We start from the raw sequence: 21,833 nt of genomic DNA, 5'->3' as shown, positions 1-21,833 counted from the left end.
GAGGAGAGGGATTTAGCGAAAATGACTTGGGGGGATGGGTTGGGGCCAGGTCATGAAAGATGGAAGTGGTCTCACCAGATGGACACAGCAAGTGGGAAACTGGAGGTGCAGGGAGACCTGCAGGCATAGGCAAGGCTTGGCCAAGCCACAGAGCTGGAGCTGCAGGCTACCGCGAGGGGTTGTCTGCATGTGACTGGCCTGTGGACACCTAAGGGCTTTGGGTGTACGGTGGGGAAGGCGCAGAAACAAAGATGGACAAGGGAGCCTGGAGTAACGAGCGGGCAAGACCACGGCCAGGCTAAGGGGCTTATACTTTAAGGGGTGGGGTGGGAATAAATGGAATCTGAGGGAAATACGATCATACTCGTGTTCTAGTAATATTACAAAGGCAAAACCCGGAGAACACGAACCAGCTGATTTACAAAGAAACTCTTAGCATTGTTCATTCAATGTGGAGCCATTGCTCCCCTATCCAAAGCAGGACTGATTACCTCTAGAAAGAGCAGTGGGGAGCATGAACAGGTAGGCAGTTTTTTAGAAACCCAAAATGCAACTAGTCCTCTTAAATACTGGATGAGTTTCACATTTTCTATCCTGTGATGGTGATTTAACATAGATATGCTACATGCATGCCATTATCACGGCCTAATGATTTCGATCATTCTTTGAAGCCTCTGATACATGGAGATTTCACAAATCTCATGTACGGACGTACACAGCACTGAGAAAACCACTTAGCAGTTATGCTGGTGGAACACATTATAAGAATAAGTTATAAAGGAGCCCCTCAAGTAATGTTACAAATCATGGCAATAAAAAAGTTGCTTCTGGCATATTGTTTCAGCAATTTACATTTTGTTTGATGTATGTGTCAGTGTGTATACATCTAAAGAATGAGTGAAAAATAATTGCTTAGTGATCTATTTACCAGCAGTCATACTGAATAAAACTGAACAAAAACATCACAGATAGGTACAGGTTTCAGCTCCTGTTCGGTTAACTGTCTTTGTAATTGCGAAGGAAAATGTTGCTCCCATCATTTTAGTTAATTCAATTCAGTTTATCTGAAGCTGGAAACATATCAAGGGCAATTACTAACCATACTTGATCTTTAAAATGAAGGCACACTCCCATTCAGTTGATCTAGGAAGAAGAGTGTGTAGGAGGTATCGTTCTTGCTGTCGAGGGAGATTACATCTCTCCCATCATTCCATTAGCTATAGTGAATACCAGGTAATTACGCTTTTAAATATTGCAGATACATCATTGGTAGATATGTATTCCTAAGCGTATGAATTGTTGTTGCATAGCCCTTTCCTTAATGAAGGCTGCAAAATGCCGTGAATGGCTGTATAACTCACCCTGTAATCATGATCATGTACTACGGCCTTTTTTCCCAAGCACTTATAGAAGAGAAAGCACACATCATATATCCAAGATACTTCATTATGATGGCACAAATTTGGCGCTGCTTCCTCATGCTGAATAGGAAGTTCTCACAGACAAAGAGTTCAGGATATGGCTGCAAGACCACTATGGAACAGGTACAACGTTTAAGAAACCATCACACATTGCAAAAAAAAATATCAGCTAGAGGAAGGCAAGCTATGCGATTTGCATATTTTAAATGCCCTCTGATAAATGACTAATCAGGACACTCTACACTCCAAGGTGTTGGGTAGGTGACATTTTCAACTGGGATCACAGCCAGAAACAGGAGCTCCTCATTTTATGTTTCAGATGTGGTTTTTCAGAATCGGAACCTGGAGCTGGGAAGGAAGAGAGCAAGGAGGCAGAGGGGAAGAGAGAGAAGGTCCGCTGCCTTGTTCCTCTCTCTTCAGGGTTCAGTCAAGGGAGAGAAGGCCCTTCCGTGAGCGACAGAGGGACCTCGCGGTTCTGGGGGGCAGCTCTCAGAGTCGGGAGGAGGCCATCAGAATCATTCCATTCTGAATAGAGGGCTGTGCGCAGAATACAGCACATGAACAACTCTGGGAAGCCCCTGGAGCTGTATGTCTCCAGAAACCCCCCCAGCTGTCCCCAGACAATATCTGATTCCTTGAACTACAGAAATACAGCTCCAGTGATACTCTGCATGACCCACAGAAGAGTCTTCTTTTTTACAGAAGACTTATTTTATTAACCCCTGGTCAGGAAAACCAGATGAAGGAGTAGGAGACAGTAAGTTTATTAGACTAATGATATATTCGTTTGGTGAACAACTGAATGCTCAGACGTTTTTTAAGAAAACCAGTCTCTCCTCCAATTTCTTTTTTTTTAGCAGCATAAAGAAGCTGTTCTGCTACTTCCTGTTTCTTAGGAAAAAGCAAATGTGTGCATACAAACCTACCACTCTCATCAGGCATGATCTTGGTACTTGAAAGGCTGACATTCTGCAGTGTTCTCTAGATAACCTTCAAGGAGGGCCCCTTCCACCTCACACCTCACACCTCTGTCTCAGAGACAAGCCTGCCCTGCCTTCCTCCCTCCCCAACGAGCTCTATATTTGCCCAAGCAGTGATTTCTCATTGAACATTTGCCTTCGGGCACGTCAACTCCAACTCTTCAATCACTGGCCTATGTCCCATCTGGGAGGCTGCAGCTCATTTTACCTGATACCTGTTTTTGCAAGACAACCCCATCCTAGCAGGCCAGAGGGAAGCTGGTGTGAGCCTCTTCTGGCCCCAGGCAGAATCCGAAGGTGCCCCTAGGGTGGGGCTCCCAGAGGTGCTATTTCACGCTCGAGGGAGGAGCTGGATGTCAGAAGGACCTCGGGAGACTTACTGGCAAGGCCTGCCTGCTTTCCATCCATAGGCGCCTACACAATCACAGCCCCAGGAACTCCCTGGAAACTCTGCCCACCTTTCTCACCACACCCAAGACAGGGTGTGTTCTGTGCACCGCGCAGGGGAGAGCAGAGAGGCTGGCCTTCCCCGAGGCTGGGGCAGCCATGGCCATGGCTCTCGGGTCCTTATAGGTGGTGGGAGACTGACTCAAGGAACATCCATTCCCCCGCAAGGAAGGAGGCCCAACACAGCTCCCCTGGCCACCATATTTTACCTTTAAATTTGACGCAGACAATACATCTCTTTGCTTTCCACTATTGTGGGAGGTAAAGAAGTGCTCTTTCTAGAGGGCAGACTCGAACAGCAACTTTCCTCTTACCTTCAGGACACGTACCATGTAACATACACCACAATTAAACTTCGGATGGTTTTCAGGTGTAATTTCAGGTGTTACATGTTTTTTGAAAAACCTCTTTCTAACCCCATCGTTTAATTTTTATTTGGATAGGAGTTGCAGAAGGAAATTTTTCTTTGAATTTTGTGCAAGCAGTTAAGAAAACATCTACCAGTAATGGATTTTTTACAATCATTTCACTTTCTCTAAGCCTTGAAAAGGTTCTGTGGTTATGGAGTTTTCTCCTTCTTCAGGGAATGGTAAGCTCCCTAAAGAAATGATGTTGGAGTCACTTCTGCCATTTCCTTCTCCCTACTGCCTGCAGCCAATCTACCAGCGTGTCCCTTATTAGCCTCCGAAATGCAACATATCCTTTTGAGAACTTCCAGTGACCTATAAATGTGTACTACAGCAGGTGTGAACTTTTCTGCCTGGTTTTCAAACTCCTCAGACATATTCTGCATTGCTTGCCACTGTCTTCCATTCCTGCCAAATCTCATCCTCTGGAAATCTGAGCTAAAATTTTCTAGGTCCCGTTTCAGCCCCTGTACCTCCATGTTTTAATGACTCCTACCTAAGTGGACTGCTCTCTTCTCTTGGCACATGAGCAGAATTCCTTCCCCCAATAGTTTATTAAAAAAAAATTCAAGTTTATAATAGAGTAGAAAGAATCTCATAGTGAACTGCCATATACTTACCTCGGAGACTGCATGATCTGTGGGTCTGAATAAAAAGAAGCAGAAATGTTCAAAGGTTGCTGAAAGGAGCCCACCTTATTTAGGCGGACCTGATCCTCATTCATTAATGAGTATGTGGGTTTCCAGGGAAAACAGGGGTCTGACATGTCTCCTGTGGCAGTGTTGAGTTTTACATGAACCCTGTGATCCTGGAAAACAGCATCAGCTGAGAAACTCCTCACCCGACGTTACTGCCCAAGACGGCCTTCACGTCCCCTCGGCTGCCGTTGGACTTCCCGTTAGACGGCCGCCTCCTTGACCTGTGCGTGGCCCAGGGCCTCCCTCACCTCAGCCCTTACGGAATCCACAGAGAACTCATCTGCCTCAGGAGAGGATGCCCTGCAATGGACACACCCACTGCTGGACCTCCCCCCTCTAGTCCTCCCGCATCAGCTCACCCAGGCCTTAAAAACCCTCCTGCCCCGCTTCAGGGGAGCTGAGCCCTCGCTCTCCCCTACCGTGGGTCTTCTGAGCTCCCTCCCTCTCTCTCTCTCTCTCTCTCTCTCTCTCACAATAGCCTTCTGGTCTCTCTCTCCTCTCAACTGCATATAGTTCTGATAAAGCCACTGTTAACTGTTTATCATATTCCTGTGCAGTTTTTTCCCTTTAGCACTTGTTTGCACACTGAACGTTATGTCATAACTTCAACCCTTATATTAAAAAAAAATAACAGCATTATACAAAACTCAAAATTCTATCAATTTTCGGACTGCACAACACTAGAAAGTAAATATAGGCTTATTCACAAATAGGCAGTATTTTGAATCACATTTGTTATTTTAAGAAATTGATGAGATAGCAGTGAAATGTTATAGAGAATGGAATGATTTTTAAATCAATACATTTATTTAAGATATTATACTAAATTTATGAACTGCCATTTCATATACTGAGAAGTCAACTCATGCAATTATTTCTAATTCAAAGAATGATACATTTTCCCTTTAAATGTATAAAAGTAATGTGCAAAACTTTCTTAAAAACCAAAGAATAATAATAATAATAATAATAATAATATTAATCCTTGAAACTCAGCTCTTACCATAACCTTAACAAGAGAACTAATACAAGTAGCATAGTGACTGTTGGGCTTTTAAAAATGGATTTCAACTTTTACTTGTAATATAATAAATATCGACCCAAGAAATCATGTATACCCATGCCATCATCTTTATTTTACAACAAAGCCATGCATCCTTGTGGGCAGGAACTCATTCCCCTGAGGGAGCTCTGGGGTGAAGGCCAGCTGAGCTGCTGGGCTGCTGGGCAGAGCGTGCAGGGGCCTTGGAGCACTCACCTGTGCCCCCAGGCTCCAGGGTGGCTGTGCAGTAAAGCTGGAGCACTGAAGATTGCCACCCCACAGGGGCTGTGTGCAGGGGGCAGCTCCCTGCACTAAGCTCCTGCCTGGCACCCCGCAAGTTTACCATGAATGCTCCTTAGAGTGAGGGGGGTCATGAGGGACTCAAGAAGTGGCATTATTTTTGCTTATTTGTAGTACAGAATGGCGATACATAAATAATTCTAAAAAAATATTTCCAATGAGCATTTAATTATTTGATACCAGTTCTGCTAGACGTTCTGTTCTAGAAAAATGGTAACTAATACTTTAACGTTAATTATTTTCTCTTTCATACTACTACTACTATCGTACCTAATTAATTTGGTGATACCCATAACATAATAAATTCCTTACGGCAACTGTGGATCTCTCTAGTGACTTAATCACCTGCAAGTAATACCCTTGAACTTTGGAGGCATGCCTCCCTTATGACTCACATCTGCCCTGCATGAAAGAGAAAGCAGAGGACATTGTTTTAGCACTGTGCTGTATTACAATGAACTCCTGGGTACGGGCTTTCTGTATTATTACGAGAAATGCCAGTATAAAACCCAGGTTGCTTCCTCAACAAGGAGCCAATTTAAACCTTCCTTTCCAATCATAATAAGCACATCACAAACAGGAAAACCAAAAAGCTTTCACTCTATTTGCATAAGAACTATGATAAGAAATGTTTATCTAATTTCTGCAAGACAAATACTCCCATAAATCAACATGTGGATTAGTCACACCAGTAATGTCTACAACACTAAATCACTTTTAAAATACGCAGTTGTTCATTTTTCTTTGAAAGTCTAAGACAAATACGGTCAATGAAAAGAAAACTGGAATGGTACAGCCATATGTGGGCAGCCTTCCCTCCTGCATGGGGCTGCGCGGATGGAAACCCATGCAGATGGGGGCCGTGTCTTCACTTAACACCGTTTCACAGAGTGAGCACATGGTTCGATACACACAAGTTCCTATTAACACAGCACCACGCAAAGCCAGGCCTGCCTGCAGACGAAAGGAACTTGAGAATTGTCTTTCTTTAACTGACTCATCTGTAGAAGCAAAACACATTGAAAGGGCAAATATTTTATCTAGCCTTCATTAGGTTATGAATATAGTACTGAATAATGAATATAAAGTGAACACTGTACCAGCTTATGGAGTAAGGCACCTTCACTTGGCTTGTAAGCAGTTAAGCAGTAACTTCACTACACAAGACCTGCTCAGGCCACACCTGGAAAGGTGTCGTAGAAAGAGCAGGGGTTTCAGAGGTGACCCAAGGCTGCCTGGCTGGGAGATGTCAGGTTAAAATGGCTATCAAGTGGAAGTCAGCAATGAGATCTGAACCAGCGGAGGCACGGAGTCTCTACACATGAATTACTGTCAATGATTCCTTAGAGTGGACTGAGGTACTCATTTCAGCTGGTTTTACAGGTTCAATGTTGTAAGGTGGACCTGGAGCCAATACACACATAATTCAGAAATGCTCAAGTAGCTCAGCTTTATAGGGAGGGAGGTTTTTGGGTAATTTTTCTCCAGTAGTCTTTAGAGAAAACTATTTCCTGGATGCAGGCCATGAGATCTGTCAATACCTTACTCACTTTGGCAACATATCTAGATGTCAGCACACGAGATGACGATTGCCTAATGTTCTGGTTGGAGAAGGTTCATACAAGGATACACACTCACAAATGAAAATTCAAAGCATCAAAAAGTCACTGATTGTCAGTCACAGTATGGGGAAGAATTTCTGCTAATCAAAGATAAAGGAACTGTTTGGGGACACACAGCTGGTGTTGACCATCAGAAACAAGACTGTTAGCCTACAAGGAGTTAAGAAGTCGTGCCCCCTTTTTACATGCTCTCTGGGTTCAGAAATACAAGACTTAGAAATGATAAACTTGGCCAGCATTTCACCCACTACTGGGACACTCTGAGTCTCAGCTACGTACAGAGCTATTCATCTTCGCTCTGCGTAAACAGAAAGCAGGGGACCTTGGTGGGTCAGGCAACATGTATTGAAGTAGAATTGGCACATTCTGTGTTCACAAGTAAAGTGCTAGAGCCTGGAAGGGAGACAGTACAGTGGCCGTGCATACTGGCGATTGTAGCTTTTTACTTTTGCTCCTGTTCTACCCTAAGGATCTGGGAAGAAGGGAGGGTAGGCAATGTGCTCTCAATCAAGAAGGGTCACAGAGCTGTTTGCTTGCTACACACTGGCAGGTGGGCCAGGGATTTTCACATTGTCTGCCGATTCCTCTAGCAGCAGAGTAGGGATTCGGCACGCACTCAGGCCCATCATCCTTTTTCTGTTGGCACATGCTGGTAGTGTCTGATGAAAATTCCTTTTCATCTTAAGAAGTTCCAGTGCACGTATGAACTAATGGCCTGTGCAAACCCTTTGCTTCCCACGGACTCCCTGGGTGAGTGCAAAGGGGGAAACTACAGTGTTGCTGCGTGCTTCCTATGTGCCAGAGGTCGATGAGAAAACACACAAATAAGCCTCTTCTTCAGGGGGGCTGACCAAACACTCATCCCAGAAGCACTCAAAGCCTTCTGGCCTGTAAAGCTCACAACCAAGAAATCTGTCCCACAAAGCGCAGCTTGGCAGGCTGGGTTAGAGGGCCCAGGCAGGTGGACTGTGCCCCCCCATGCCACCTGCTTTGCTGTGGATGAACTTACACAGGAAATGGCAGTTGTGATGCCTCTTCAAGAACATGTGCATGAGAAAAGATGGTTAGAGGAAGTGCCTTGTTCCGGTCACCCCTGTGCTTGTGCTACCAGCTACTGTACCCCTGAAAGCTTGTGAAGCTCTGAACTGCAACTGATGTCTTCGTGCCCTTGCTCACTGCATCCCTCCGTTAATGACGGGAGGCTTTTGAGCAGGTCACCTGGGCCATGCATCTGGTCCACCTGATGACACACCAGTCCTTGGCTGAAACCTTTTACCTTCTTTTCTTCCTATTTGTTTTTACTGCTTGTTCAAGGTCATTACATTTCCCCAAGGGCCTGAGGTTTAAGGCTGAACAGTTCAATAGTGCCAAACTATTTTATGGTAAATTCGATGTTTACAGTTGTAGTAGGATTTTTGATAGGCAGACCTTCAGGATCATGTTTTAGGTTCTACCCCCTTTTAAAAAACTGTACTGGGATGAGACCCCTTTCATTCAATGAGTCACCAGAAGATTGTGAGCTAGGATTCATTCATTCAAAAGGTATTTACTGAACACCTACTAGGAGGCATCTACATGCCCAGATCCCAGGAATTGGGCTAGACGTGGGCACACAGAAGTGAAAGGTAACAGCTCCTCCCAGCAAGAAGCTCAAAGTCTAGGCAAGAGAAGAAAAAATAAACTTAAAATTAAAATGGAGTGTGGAAATTGTTACTATGTACTCACGCATGGAGTTCTAAGGAGCACCAGAGGGTATGTAACTCTGATTTTCTGGGGCTGACGGTGGTGAGGGAAAGCTTTCAGGGAGTGTTTCTCAAGCTTTCTGAAAGCAGCTCGCTTAGGCAGGAGAGGAGGCACTCAGCTCTGCCACCTTCTCATGGCAAAACAAGCAGAAGCCAAAAACGTTACAATAAAAACAAACGTCACTATAGACGCAAAAACTTTTCACTTACAAATAATAGGTCACTTTGTAAGCAATTGGAGGGGAAAAGTGCGTTTTGATGATTTTCATCTGAAGTGTGAGGAATACAAGCCTGAAAGTCCAGTGATTAAAAAATAATGAAGATGCTATGACCTCAATTCATTGAAAGGCCCCCTCCCTGCAAAGTGCTGGATTAGGCAGAGCTCTGCCAAATGCATTCCTCTTTTACGCATGTCCCCGTGTCTCAGAAGACGTGGGCCACATCTCACAGGCCCGGTGACAGGCACGGCTATGCTCCCACACAAACGCCAACCAGAACCTACCATGTAACTCTAAACCCCTCATTCTCCCCTCATTTCCAAGCTCGGAGGAGCATTTCACAGTAGCCCTTGAAGAGTGAAAAGAAAGACCTTTACTATTTAATAAATGCCGAAGGAAGATTATGCTGTGAAGCACGGCCTATAGACCTATTGTGGCAACTTTCCACCAACACTCAACTTACCTTCTCTACAGGAGCAGAAGGAGAAAATCTCTTGGCACAAGTTAGAAATATGGCAGGATCGGGTTTGCCACTCGTCACTTCAGGATCGTCTCCCAAAACGATATGGTGAAACAAACTGAAGAACTCTTTGTGACTACTTGTTTTCATTTCAAACGATGCGGACCCTGAGCTGGTAGCAAGAGCAAAAGGTATGTTGTATTTTCGTAGGTGGTGGATGAGTTTTTCGACACCTGGAAAGGAAGAAGGCAAGACTTCAGCGAGGTGGAACAGTTCTTCTAGCTGGGTAATACCATAGCCTTTTGCAAACTCTTCAAAGGAGTTATTTGATCTAAGACAGATTGTCTTAAGAGGGTATCAGCTTTGAAATATCCTTACTCAAATGAAAATCAAAAAAGCAATTCAGAGTTTAGCTGTAGCATTTCCCGAGGTGACAGAAGATGGTTTTACTGCAGAGACGTTGCTCTGTTTGCTGATGCACTCTTGGGAAGTGTGGAGAGCAGGCAAAGAGCCAGGGAGGGGCCTCTGCACCCATGGGCGTGCAGCTGCGCCCGGCGGAGGCGGTGATCCCAGCACAGCCAGGGTGGCCTGTGTTTTTTCTGCAGCAATGACTACAGGAGGACTACGGTTTTGGTGCTTCGTGAGAAAAGTCTGCATTTTACAGGAGGAGACTCAATCAGTCCTCAGGCCGATGAGGAGAGGAAATCCTGAAAGGGCTTCTGCTAGAGACTGAGGGGGAGGCTGGAGGGACAGCTGTAGCCCTACTTAATAAAGGACCAGAAAATAAAATAAATCTTGCCCAATTTTGCTGAACAGTAACAAGAATGTACCATGTGAGAAGGATGTTTCCCACATTCTTACTGACTATAAGGATCAACTACAGGGAACATATGTATTAACAGAGTAATTCTCAGAGCCACATAAGAGAGCTGGAGAAAAGAAACCTGTCTGAAATAACAGCCACGCATTCTACCTTTAATTTATGCCAACTAGGACAGTAGTGACAGCTAAGTTCACAAAAATCACAATGGTTTATCTAAAATGATATTTTAAATAATCACATAATCATCACTGTATTAATAATCACATGTGATAATGTCCCTGCTTTGTCAATTGCTACAGAAAAAAGATTGACACTTTTTTTTTCCGAGCATCTAAAAATGTTCAGTATGGCAACATATACGTGAAAGTTTGACACTTTAGAGAAATAGTCCTGTCAAAGCTTAAAAGCAAGGCATGAACAGACCAACCTCTTCTACTAGTTACTTAACTCCATGGCAGGGTGAAGCCAACACTCTTTAGGGAATCAAGCAAAACATAGAACTCTGCAATGTAAAATTTACAATGTCTCACACCCAGTCAAAAATTACAAGGACTGCAAAGAAGCAGACAAATCTAACCAGTAGCCAAAAGAAAGAGCAATTAGTAGAGTAGGACACAGAAATGACAGAGATGGTGGAGTTGGCAGATACCGACCTCAGAGCAGCTTTTAAATAGTGTAAATATGCACATGGTAGAGACTGTCAGGATGGAAAACAAAACAAAATGAAAAACAAAGCAAGAACTGATTATATATTATCAATAAGAAACCTACTTTATAAATGCATGGATAGGTTACAAATAAAAGGTGGGAAACTACCTTTCTTGCAAACAATAGTCAAAGAGCTCTATTAATAACAGAAAAGTAGACTAGAACAATGAATAACTCTGTATTATAGGGACATTTCATAATGATAATTAGGTCAACAAGACATAACTCTGAATGTATATGCATTAATAACTGACCTTCACAATACATAAAGCAAAAACTAATAGAACTGAATGAAAAGAACTCTCTCAGGAACTGATAAAAGGGCAGAAGTCAGAAGCCTATAAGGTACTATAAATGCCATCACTTTAGCTGGTTTTTCATAAAATCAAGATTTGTAAGTACTGCTGAATATTTACAGTCTTTTAAGATGAGATTGGAAGCAATGATGAAAATCTTTTGTATCACAGAAAGGTTTGCTGATTTTCCCATGGCCAAGTAATTAAGAGTTTCTGAATTTAAAGATGAGTTAAGAAAAGACAACTGTACCAAATGGTGGAACTTCTCTCAGGTAAGTGGCTGTCATGGCAGATAATGCTAAAAATATTTTAAATAATCACATAATCATCACTGTATTAATAATCACATGTGATAATGTCCCTACTTTGTCAATTGCTACAGAAAAAAGATGGACACTTTTTTTTTTCATGGCAGATAATGCTAAAAAATACTTATTCTGCTTCATGGCAGATAATGCTAAAAAATACTTATTCTGCTTCTTTAAAAAAGTGGCTTTTCCAGAATACATGAAAAGGTAAGTCATTTCTGAAAGAAAATCATTCTATGGAGTGAACATTTTGAAGGTGGAGTTGTTGAAATGTTTCCATCTTGAGATTCTTAAAATGAAAAAACTATAGAAAACTCAAAAACAATTCTCAACCAATGTAAAAAGCTTCTACCTGAAGAGTTTCTAGGGGTTTTGAAATCATTAGTCAAAAAACATAAAAACGCCACACCATTCAATCAGTTTCCAGCAGTCACTGATTGATATTATGGAGGCTAAATTTATTAACTAAACTTCAATAAAACCTTTCCATAAATGGTGGATGGGAAGAAAGAATGAATATAGCAAAGCTTTAGCCAAAAATGCACTTCTCTTTGGATATACACGGTGATGAAAGCTGGGTACCAAAATTATCTTTAGTTCAAACATGATTTTCAAATTGTTATACTACACACATTAAGCCAAAATTAAAAAGAAAAAGGCAAACACATGACTCTCCTAAACATACTACAAAAAGAAAATTGTTAGAAAAGTTCTTTCATGCCATTAATAAAAATACATATACAGTTTATTTCATTTTAGTTTACTCTTGTACATTTTCTATTTCTGGGAATATTTTGTAAGGCACCTAATGCAACAGCGCAGCAGGTACTGTGAACATACACACACATTCACGCACATATCAGAGCACATACTTCAAGTTTTTACTGATACGGGAATGAACCCCCTACATTTTTGGTTGACTGTTTTGAGCTATAGCTTACTGAGATCCTTCAAAACTGTCTGATAGCAGCATGAAGAGAACCTAGCCCAAGGATGACCACAGTCCCTTTGGCTGTGGGGCCTCAAGCACGTTAGATGCTCTTTTCTGTGCTGTTGTAAGGTTAAATGAGGAAATGCAGGCAAGCCCCAAATAAATGTTAGCCATTATCATTAGATGTAACTTCAGTTTATAGTCAGAAATAAATGATTCTAATCTCCTGATATATAATTGCCAGAATTCTTTAAAAAAAACTTATGTATTCTTTAAATATTGTGCACCAATAAAAAAAAAAAATCAATTGCTTTCCCTGAGAAGCAAAAGACTGTGAACATGTAAGCAGAATTCTGTCCTAGGGAGAAGCTGGTTAATTAAGTCTATAAATGACATCCAGCTAACAGCTCTGAGGACTTCAATTCATTCAAGGGAAGAGCTGAAAGACAGCTATCTATTGCTACAAAGAACCAACTCTCATAGGATTACTCTGTAAGGGAAGCAACAGGAAACATGATGAATCGGTGAGCTCAATGAGAAGAAGGCTTCTATTTTACTTCGCCCTAGACAACTAAGATGGGTGAGAACGAGGACATTACAATTTTAGAGTATATATAAAAAAGGAAAAATGCAGAAAATATTTATAGCTTTCATGAGTTTTTTTTAAGGTATTCAAATGCATGTGTTGTCTGGATATAGCCATGGAAACCCCGTATCTCAGGTGTTCCTTGTACAACCGCATCCTAAACACAGAGAGCTACAGCGAGGAAGAGGAGGAGGCTTGGGCTCTCAGGAAGTCAACAATAATGGAGAGATGGGACCATTACAGAAGCGCCCTCACCACTAGTTGCTGGGTGTTTGTTGAACCCTTCCCGTGGGCCTAGGAGCTGCAGGATCTCAGTGGAGTGAGGGCCTAACGGGACTGTGGCTGTGATGAATCCATCCAAAAGCCGAAGGGGACCGATGTTGGCAGGGCACTCAGATGTTTCCATGGGGATGGCTCGACCCAGCCAAGCCCTCCTGCACAGGTGTCCTGGTGACAGGCTCAACCCCTGGGGTAAGGTGCATTGGCACATGGCCCCTCTGCACCTGACCTTCCGAACACCTGAAAGGCAGGCCGGCTACCACCAGGATGAAGCAGCAGTGGCAGCATTTCCTGGGTGCTCTGAGGCCTTCTAACAAACAGGACATGGAGCCACAGAAGTCCCTTCCTACATTACCCCCAGGTAGCCCACATCTGTACCTTCCTGACACCTTGGACTGTCGCTGTCCAAATGCCCCAGAACTTGACTCGTGGTGCCCCATCCCGTGCTGCTCTGGACGGCCAGCACATGTGCGTTTCTCTAGCGCACCCACGAGTGCCAGATTCCCCGCAGTGTTCTCACCCAACTCTTTCAGGATCAGTGATCTTTCTCTCGTCTCGATTCCTTCCACACCACTGCAGCCTCATGCCCATGACTCGTGTGAGTCGTTTAATTCTTACCCCATGAAACAACCAGTGTTGCAGCAATTGTCATTTCTTATAGTAGCTTTGGATGGACGCCAGTACAGTGAAGGTTCTTAGTAAACCAGTTCTGATAAAGATCTTGTGACTATGGCCAGGGGCCCTGCCAGTCACAACAAGCACCTTTTCAAAAGAGCAACGGCATTTGGAATGCCCAGAAAAAGGGAAAGAGGAGCTCTGCGGAGATCAGTGATAGCTCAGAAATAGCACATTCTCAGGAGACTGGAAACAATCTGAGAATTGATGGCCCAAGGCACAGCTTCGAATTAAATTATTAAGAGATGTCCACAAACAGTTTCCTGTAAGCCAAAAGGCAAATAAAAGGATTCTTAAATGATGGTCTCATTTTAATGGATACATATAGGAAACTTAGAAAAACACTAAAAATCTGTCAATGAGCCAGATTTCCTAAATTATTTAATACTTGTTCTCAATTTATAATTAAGGTTACAATTTCACAAACTGCATGTAGGAAAATGAATACTGTATGCCTTTGAGAATTTGATTTGGGTTGTGTGCCAGTTTGAATGTATTATGTCCCCCCAAATGCCATTATTTTTGATGCAATCTTGTGTGGGCAGATGTATTAGTGTTGTTTAGATTGTAATTCTTTGAGTGTTTCCATGGAGGTGCGACCCACCCAACTGTAGGTGATAACTCTGATTGGATAATTTCCATGGAGGTGTGGCCCTGCCCATTCAGTGTGGGCCTTGATTAGTTCACTAGAGCACTATATAAGCTCAGACAGAAGGAGCGAGCTTGCTACAGCCAAGAGGGACACTTGGGAGAACACACAGAGAGTTGAGAGCAACTGAAAGTGACATTTTGAAGAGGAGCTGCAGCTAAGAGAGGACAAAATGCCCCAAGAGCAACATTTTGGAGAATGCCATTTTGAAACGTAACCTGGGAGCAAGTGGACGCTAGCCACGAGCCTACAGGGCTAACAGAGGTTTTCCGGACACAGATGGCCATCCTTCAGTGAAGGTACCCCCTTACCTTGGACACTTTATGGCCTTAAGACTGTAACTTTGTAACCAAATAAACCCCCTTAATAAAAGGCAAACCATTTCTGGTGTTTTGCGAAAAGGCAGCATTAGCAAACTGGAACAGGTTTTTTGTAAGGTATGACTAGTTCTGTTTCTCACAGTGCAAACAACCTATTTCTCACCAAAATTCTAGTTCCTTCCATACAGTTTAAGAGATAAATGAATGAATTAACGTATAGTTAAAAATAGTTAAGCATAAGTTAAATGTAAAGGAAGTTGGCTAAAAACATGTTATGAACTACTCTGTGAACATGTGGTTGACATCACTGGTTTTTTATTGTTTAAAGTTAGCTGGAATCCATTCCATGGGATCTTATATGCTACTTGACCTCTCTCTCTCTCTCTCTCTCTCTCTCTCTAACTCATTAGAATTCCTGCAGCACTCCCAGCTTCCCACACCCCTCCAGCTTTTCTTCCTGCTGCACAGGACTATCTGTCAATAAATGAATGGTGATCTATTTATAAAGTCCCCAGGTGAGATCATAAATTCAGAGACAGACTCTAGCCATTCCAGTCTTTCAGAAACTCCAGCATTTCAACAGCTCGGCATTGTTCTGGAACACAGTTCACTTACATGCTCACATGTGATGTTCACAAAGAACATGGAACAGGTATTTCCTTAATTTAGGAAGCACAACAAGAATAAGTGATTCAAATGTGTTTAACCGAGGATAACAAGTAGAGAAACAAGGTGGTAGACCCACTTTCTGGACGCTGAGTACTGTACTGCACAGGAGATCTTAAAAAACATTCTGTTGAATAAACTTGCCTGTAGTTCAAATCAAAGCATATCCTCTGCCTATGTATGATATACTGCAGCAACAAAGTCTACCAAAGCATGTTTGCTCCCCAAGTTAACATGTGCAGAGATGCATTATTTATATTATTAACATTAATGTTTATAACATAGAGAGGGGAACATTATGAGATTCCTGAAAAGGCTCCCCTAATCAACTCAAAGAGATTAATGATATTTTTAATGACCTATGCCTTAATCATTGATTCAATATATTCCGCAGATATTTACTGAAGGTGCAAAATATGTCACCTGCATATCGAAGGGTTGAATGCGGTCTCCTTGGGTGAAACTCAACACCCAAGAAAACACGTATGTGTCTAGTGGAAGGACCACCTAACGTCCTGGATTGGCTTACTCATATCGCAACTTCCTACCTAAGCAACTGATACAAGAGAAGGAAAACTAAGTCATGCTCTGACAGTTTACCTTAATTCTCTCATACTTTGTTAGATGCATTACACAGAGGTACTGTCAGAAACCTAAAGTGCTGACTCCTGCTCCCTGGCACTACCTTTATTCATAAGAAGGGAAGACAGGAAGAGAAGGGAGGGGAAGGAAATGCCTGAGTAGAATCCCTTACCATTCATTCAAGAAACAGGCAGGGAGACTCTCCTTGTGCAGAGTCCTGGGAGGACAATGGTGGCTTTTAGTTCTTGAACTGAAGGGCTGCAAACACACAACTCAAAAAAATCACAAGGAAGCCTTGCAAGTTGCATGATGATTTACAAAAGATGTAAAGATCACAGTCAATTCTACGTGGAGAGGAAGAGTCCAGAAAGGATTAAAGGAAATGAAAGAATGAGGTCTAACAGACATGTGTTTGTCAAGTGGATGAAGGTGAATAAAGAATGTTTTTAATGGGCGCTGACAAAGAATAACAGCAGCAGGAAGCAGTGCCCAGACAGGGTGATCAGGGAACAAGCAGTGGTTTGGCACAGACAGAGGGCAGTGATGTGAGAGAAACCTGGGCATCTGCGGAGGTCAGAAGGGAGGCAGGGTTTTCTGTAAACCTAAGGAAGTGAAACTCGACCTTGCAGGAACTAAGGAGATACCAATCAGGCATTTTTTTCAAGTTATTATCTATTTATCCAAGGTTTTAAAATTGAAATATGACTCACAGGTTTATAAAGACAGCAGACTCCTATCATCCCCCACCACCAGCTAGGCTCACATCCCAAACAGAAACTGTCCTCAGAGCTGAGATTTCCTGTTTCCACTCTTCTCTTGATCTTTCTTTTACAGAGTTCATCTCTTTCCGTTTTAACCTGCAAATGTGCTTTCTTGTCCTGAGTATTGCTTTTCCACGGCATTGTGTTCCTGTTTCAAGGATTCAGAAACCTCTCCCGACCCTGTAAATACAAATCATCCAGAATGTTCCTTAGCTATGCACTTCGCTCTGGATGGCCTTTTTCCATCAGTTTCGTCTTTTCCACCTGTTCGCTGAGGCTTTCCCCCAAATACCTGGTGATGCTTGGGCTGCTCATTCCCACTGGAGAATAGAAGCCCTGGAGAAGCGAGTGGGAGCTCCCTGCACAGACCCAGAGGGCTGGGGGATTTCATGATGGTAAAAGAAAAGAGGTCACATTTGAAAGGATAGGAAAATAAGAGACGTTTTGTAATGAAGGTAGCAGCCAGATGTTTGCGTTGGACATGTAACCTTTCCATCTCCTTATTAAGCGGCCTTTTAAATAGGCTGTGCCCAGTACAAAGAAGAACCAGTTAAGCAAGATTTACATAAGCTGGAGAGTGCCCGTGTTGGAAGTTTCACACTATTTTCTGAAACATGGGATATTCAGAAGACGTCAGAAAGTGGCACATCAGCCATGTTCCAGTGCCACGTCTACTTTCTCAACCTGACAAGGACATCCTGTTCCAACACACAAAAGTCCCTTTATTTGCACAGGGCAGATGCTGCAGACTTCTCTGGAAGATTCTACCTTATCATCCTTCACCTCCACCCTCAGATGCAACCTTCTGATCCAACCCCACATGACAATACTCCATTTGTCAATTCTCAGTTCCTTCTGGAAAATTCAAAATCTTCTATCTTTGCTTTCAAAATCAAGTCATTTTTGTTCTTCTGTGTTATGTAACAGATGAGATAATATGAGAACAATTTCGCCCAGTTTTACTTCAATGTGAAAAAGACAATGGCATTGCAAGGTTCTAAGACGGAATATGTGACTCGGTTAAAAAGATTCCAGACAGACATTTTGGAGGCTCTGAGTGTGACTGCCGGGCGCCTCCTGTAAACAGGAGCACAGTCTTTCTGCGGAATGCTTGGGCCTGCTGTCAGTTGTCAATGATGAAAACAAGAAGAGAGAGGAGAAAAGGATAGAGGTATCTGTTCTGATAAAATTGTCCCTAGTTCATCAACTAGATTATTTCAGGACTCCCAGATTTCAGCAGGGTCCAAAGAGATTGCAGGGAAGAACTGGGAAACTAATGAGAACTTTTACTCCCATTGGCGTTTTTAATAATTAAAGCAACTGACCAACAATTTCAAAATAGTGACAATCCTGGGGGATTCTCTGTGCCTTCATTTGTTTGCTCAAAAGCTGCTTAAAGGACTCATTTTATTTACTTTGAATTACTTTTAAAGTTCCTGCTTCTAAGGATCTGTCACCACAAAATCAATGTACAAAACAGCTGTTTAATTAGCCTATTATTAATAGTCAAAGAGAAAAATAAATAAATTAGAAAATGTTGACAGCACACTGAATTTTCCTGATTCTCTATTATGTCTGTGTATGATAAAACCATTTAAATTTACTTATCTAAATAAACATTAAGAACATTATAAAGACAAATCTGAAATGACCCATTACTTCATCACGGACAGTGTCATCCTTTGTGTATCTCAGCAAAGGCTAGTGTGGTAAAGACCTGGGAAGAGGGAGCCCTAACATTTCATTTCTCCCTTCCCATCTCTAAACCTGTATCCTCACCTATAAAAGGTAAAACTAAGTCTGCCTACTTCATGGAACAGGTAAGAAACTGCACGTGAAGTAAGGAAAGGCCCTTAGTTTTCAATTCCTGCACAAATATGAGGTGTAATGGAAAACTGAAACAAAACAAAAAACTGCATGCTCCTTCTAAAACTCATATTAAAAACGGATTCCTCTGGCACCAACGAGACAACAGTCATCATGTACTTGACTATGGGAACCCCCAACTAATCTGAAAGTTGTCAACCTACTCCGTGGGCTACTACAGAAAAGTAGGACTTTTTCAGTTGTTCATTTTTTTCCTGCTAGCATCCTGCAGAAATGCCAGCACTGTGGCCAGAGCAGAACATAGTGGGGTTTTGTTATTGTTGTTTTCTGTGAATTATCTCAAATTTGTGATTGCTATTGTTATACCCTATGCTCTGAGGAGTAGCATACAAAGAAAATAGTAAGTATTGCCTGTAGTCTTGTGTTCGCCTAATGTAGAGATGCAAATGAAGCCACCCAGGTGCAGAAGATGTCCTTCTCCAACTCCTGAGGCGTCACCTCCACCGTCTTCTGAGATGTGCCCTCTGTTTGTGCCCAAGACGGGAGAGGAAACAGGAGCTTTGCAATGTCGATTAAACATGATGATGACACTGGGACAGAGACCACCACATCCCACCTTGTCAGCCCAGGAGCTTTACCAAATACAGCTGTCCAAACTTTGAAGGGCTTCTTCCATTTTCAAAAGAGAAGGAATTTGATTCCTCATTGCTTGGAAGACAATAACCAACCCTAACAGAACTATTTTTCCTATTGTACAAGCTAACCCTGAGATAATGGTATCCAGAAACTTCTACAGATTCAGAATTAAAAAAATAAAATTAAAATAGAAGCCAAAAGAATATATACAGTGTTACTTCCATTACTGTACACAGGCTATCAAATTATCCCACAGGAGGGGTGGTGGAAAGGACAGGCACTTGTGAGCACTGGGTGAGCAGTGGGACTCCGGGCCCCTCCCAGAACCTGGCAGCCCACCTGCCCGATGCACCACTCAACCAGCCCAGCAGGCTCCACACGTCCTGACAGCTACTGCATGGCAGCCGCAGCCTCACCCCCAGAGCCTGCCCAGGCCGCCTCCAAGCGGCTAGGCTGCACCGCGCACCCTCACGGAGGCCGATCCCAGGTTTGGTGCTGTGGCCATTTCTTATCCATCTCCTCCCCTCTGCCTTCAGAGGTCCTGGAGGCACGGATTTCTCTCACTTGTTATCTTTTCCTCCTGGATACCTAAAAATCCACACAACAGCCACACATTTAAAATCAGAAATTCTAATGTATTCAAGAAAAACCTTTCCAGTCCTAGTTGCGTAGTAGCGAATCTCATCTGAGCAGTGTCATGCGCCTCGTGTTTGCTTAATCTAGGAAATAACTAGGGCCACCAGCAGTCTCCGTACGCCAGGGAAAGGGAATACTCTTCATGCACCTTATCAAGTGAGCTGAGAGTTGAAAGGAGAAAGGGAGGAAAGAATTGTAAAGGTTTGTCATTTATAACCCCCTGCCCACCAACAATCATAAATGTCTCTGGACATGTGCCTAATTTTGATTTAAGTGGAAAAAAAAACTTTGAATGAACTGATTTATTACCCTGGTGGTTAGCCTCCGATTCTCCTCTCACTGGTCACAGGGTCCTTTAATTGGGCTGCTCTTCAAGGGTGACAATGAGCCTAAGTAGAAAGATGGACTCAACTCAGCCGGAAACGCTCAGTGACCAAGAACCGGCTAAGTATGCAAAACTCAAAACCACCACCAGAAACGCAACTGTGGAGGGTGGAGCCCCCTAACCTCAGGGCTCCATGTGGATTTTTGGGTGACTGTGGCCTATGTTAGAAAGCATGCTTTTACCTTCTAACTCTCTTGTTGATAGGTCCTACCTCGATGTAAGGCCAAGGCCACCTCCCTAGGGGTGGCAGAGTGCTGTGGCTCAAAGCACAGGGAGCTGGGGTGCACTGCTGGGGACCGGGGCCAGTCCCCACCTGCAGGGGCAGGGGACAACAACCTTCCAGCCCTGGCTGCCGTTATCTGCGAAACAGGAGAGCTAAGAGCACCAGTTGGCAGTTGATGCAGGAGTCTCACTCTGCAGGAGCACTGAGAGCCTGAGATCAGGCAAGAACTCCATGACTCCACACTGTGAGCTGATGTTACCACGACTGATGCCAATGATGTTGAGGGGTCTGACGGCCCACGTCAGGGGCAGCCACGGGGCCCATTCCCTGGACGTGACAAGGGGGCCGCGTCCGGGGCACTGTCCTGGGTGAGGCGTGTGGACCCCACAGGAGCACAGCCCCACACTACAGTGACTGGGAGCTGGAGATGCGTGGAGGAGGGGGATGCTCTCCGTGACCCCGACATGAATGAACTCCCCTTCTCTGCAGGGTTCCTGCCACGTGGGGGCCACACTGCCCTAGACAGAGTGTCTCCACCCAGGGAGCTTAACCCAACAGGATATTAGAGGGCCTGATAAACCAAGGCCTGCCCTTCCTCTGCCTGGCTTCCTGATCCCTACAGCTGACCCTGGTGCTCTGCTTCCCAGAGGCACTGGCTTTCCTTACAGAGAAGAGGAATTTGGCCCTGAACCATCAGGGACAGAAACACAGCTGTACGCCCACCCAGGGGGCGGGTGAAAAAGTCCAGGAGAGCATGATGGCAACATGACAGTGCTCAACAACTCCGCCATCAAGGCGCAGAAGCACAAGAAACAGGACTGGCTGATGTCTTCTTAAACCACACCCAACACTTGCCTCTTACTCCTGCAGCAGGTGAACACCGCAGCTCCCAGGCGCGAGCAGCCTGAGCACCTGCTAGTCTGCAAGGGATGCTGTGCATTCCAGAGCACCACGATGGGGTTCACCAAAGATCCTAGGAAAAACTCCTCGCTCACCTGATGTCTGGCTCTTTCCACAAGCATGTCAGACCATTTCATTCAATAACGTGGGATTTTCTTCCTACTAATTACATACGCACTTCTTTGCCTCCTGACACATTATTTTATCAGCCTCCCTACCTCAGGGTGCATGTGGGTGATGCGTACGTTCATGTCAACAGGCAAACTGACGTCATAAGAATAGGTCTGGAAGGAGGAACTCTAAAT

At 43.6% G+C, this 21,833-nt stretch overlaps 1 protein-coding gene across 4 annotated transcripts in view; it reads right to left on the bottom strand.

Moving 5' to 3' along the window:
• LOC119522832 (pseudouridine-5'-phosphatase-like) overlaps positions 1 to 21,833 on the bottom strand; it is a 224,551-nt gene that overhangs the window by 148,949 nt on the left and 53,769 nt on the right. For all 4 annotated transcript variants that reach the window (XM_037821499.1, XM_037821501.1, XM_037821500.1 and 1 more), the window contains one exon: positions 9,341 to 9,570. In XM_037821499.1, coding sequence (XP_037677427.1) covers positions 9,341 to 9,570 — 230 coding nt within the window. The remainder of the gene's footprint in view (positions 1 to 9,340; positions 9,571 to 21,833) is intronic.

This window comes from Choloepus didactylus, chromosome X (assembly GCF_015220235.1).
Source record: "Choloepus didactylus isolate mChoDid1 chromosome X, mChoDid1.pri, whole genome shotgun sequence".
NCBI lineage: Eukaryota > Metazoa > Chordata > Mammalia > Pilosa > Megalonychidae > Choloepus > Choloepus didactylus.
The sequence above is the reverse complement of the archived record's forward strand: the minus strand, read 5'-3'. Positions and strand labels throughout refer to the sequence as shown.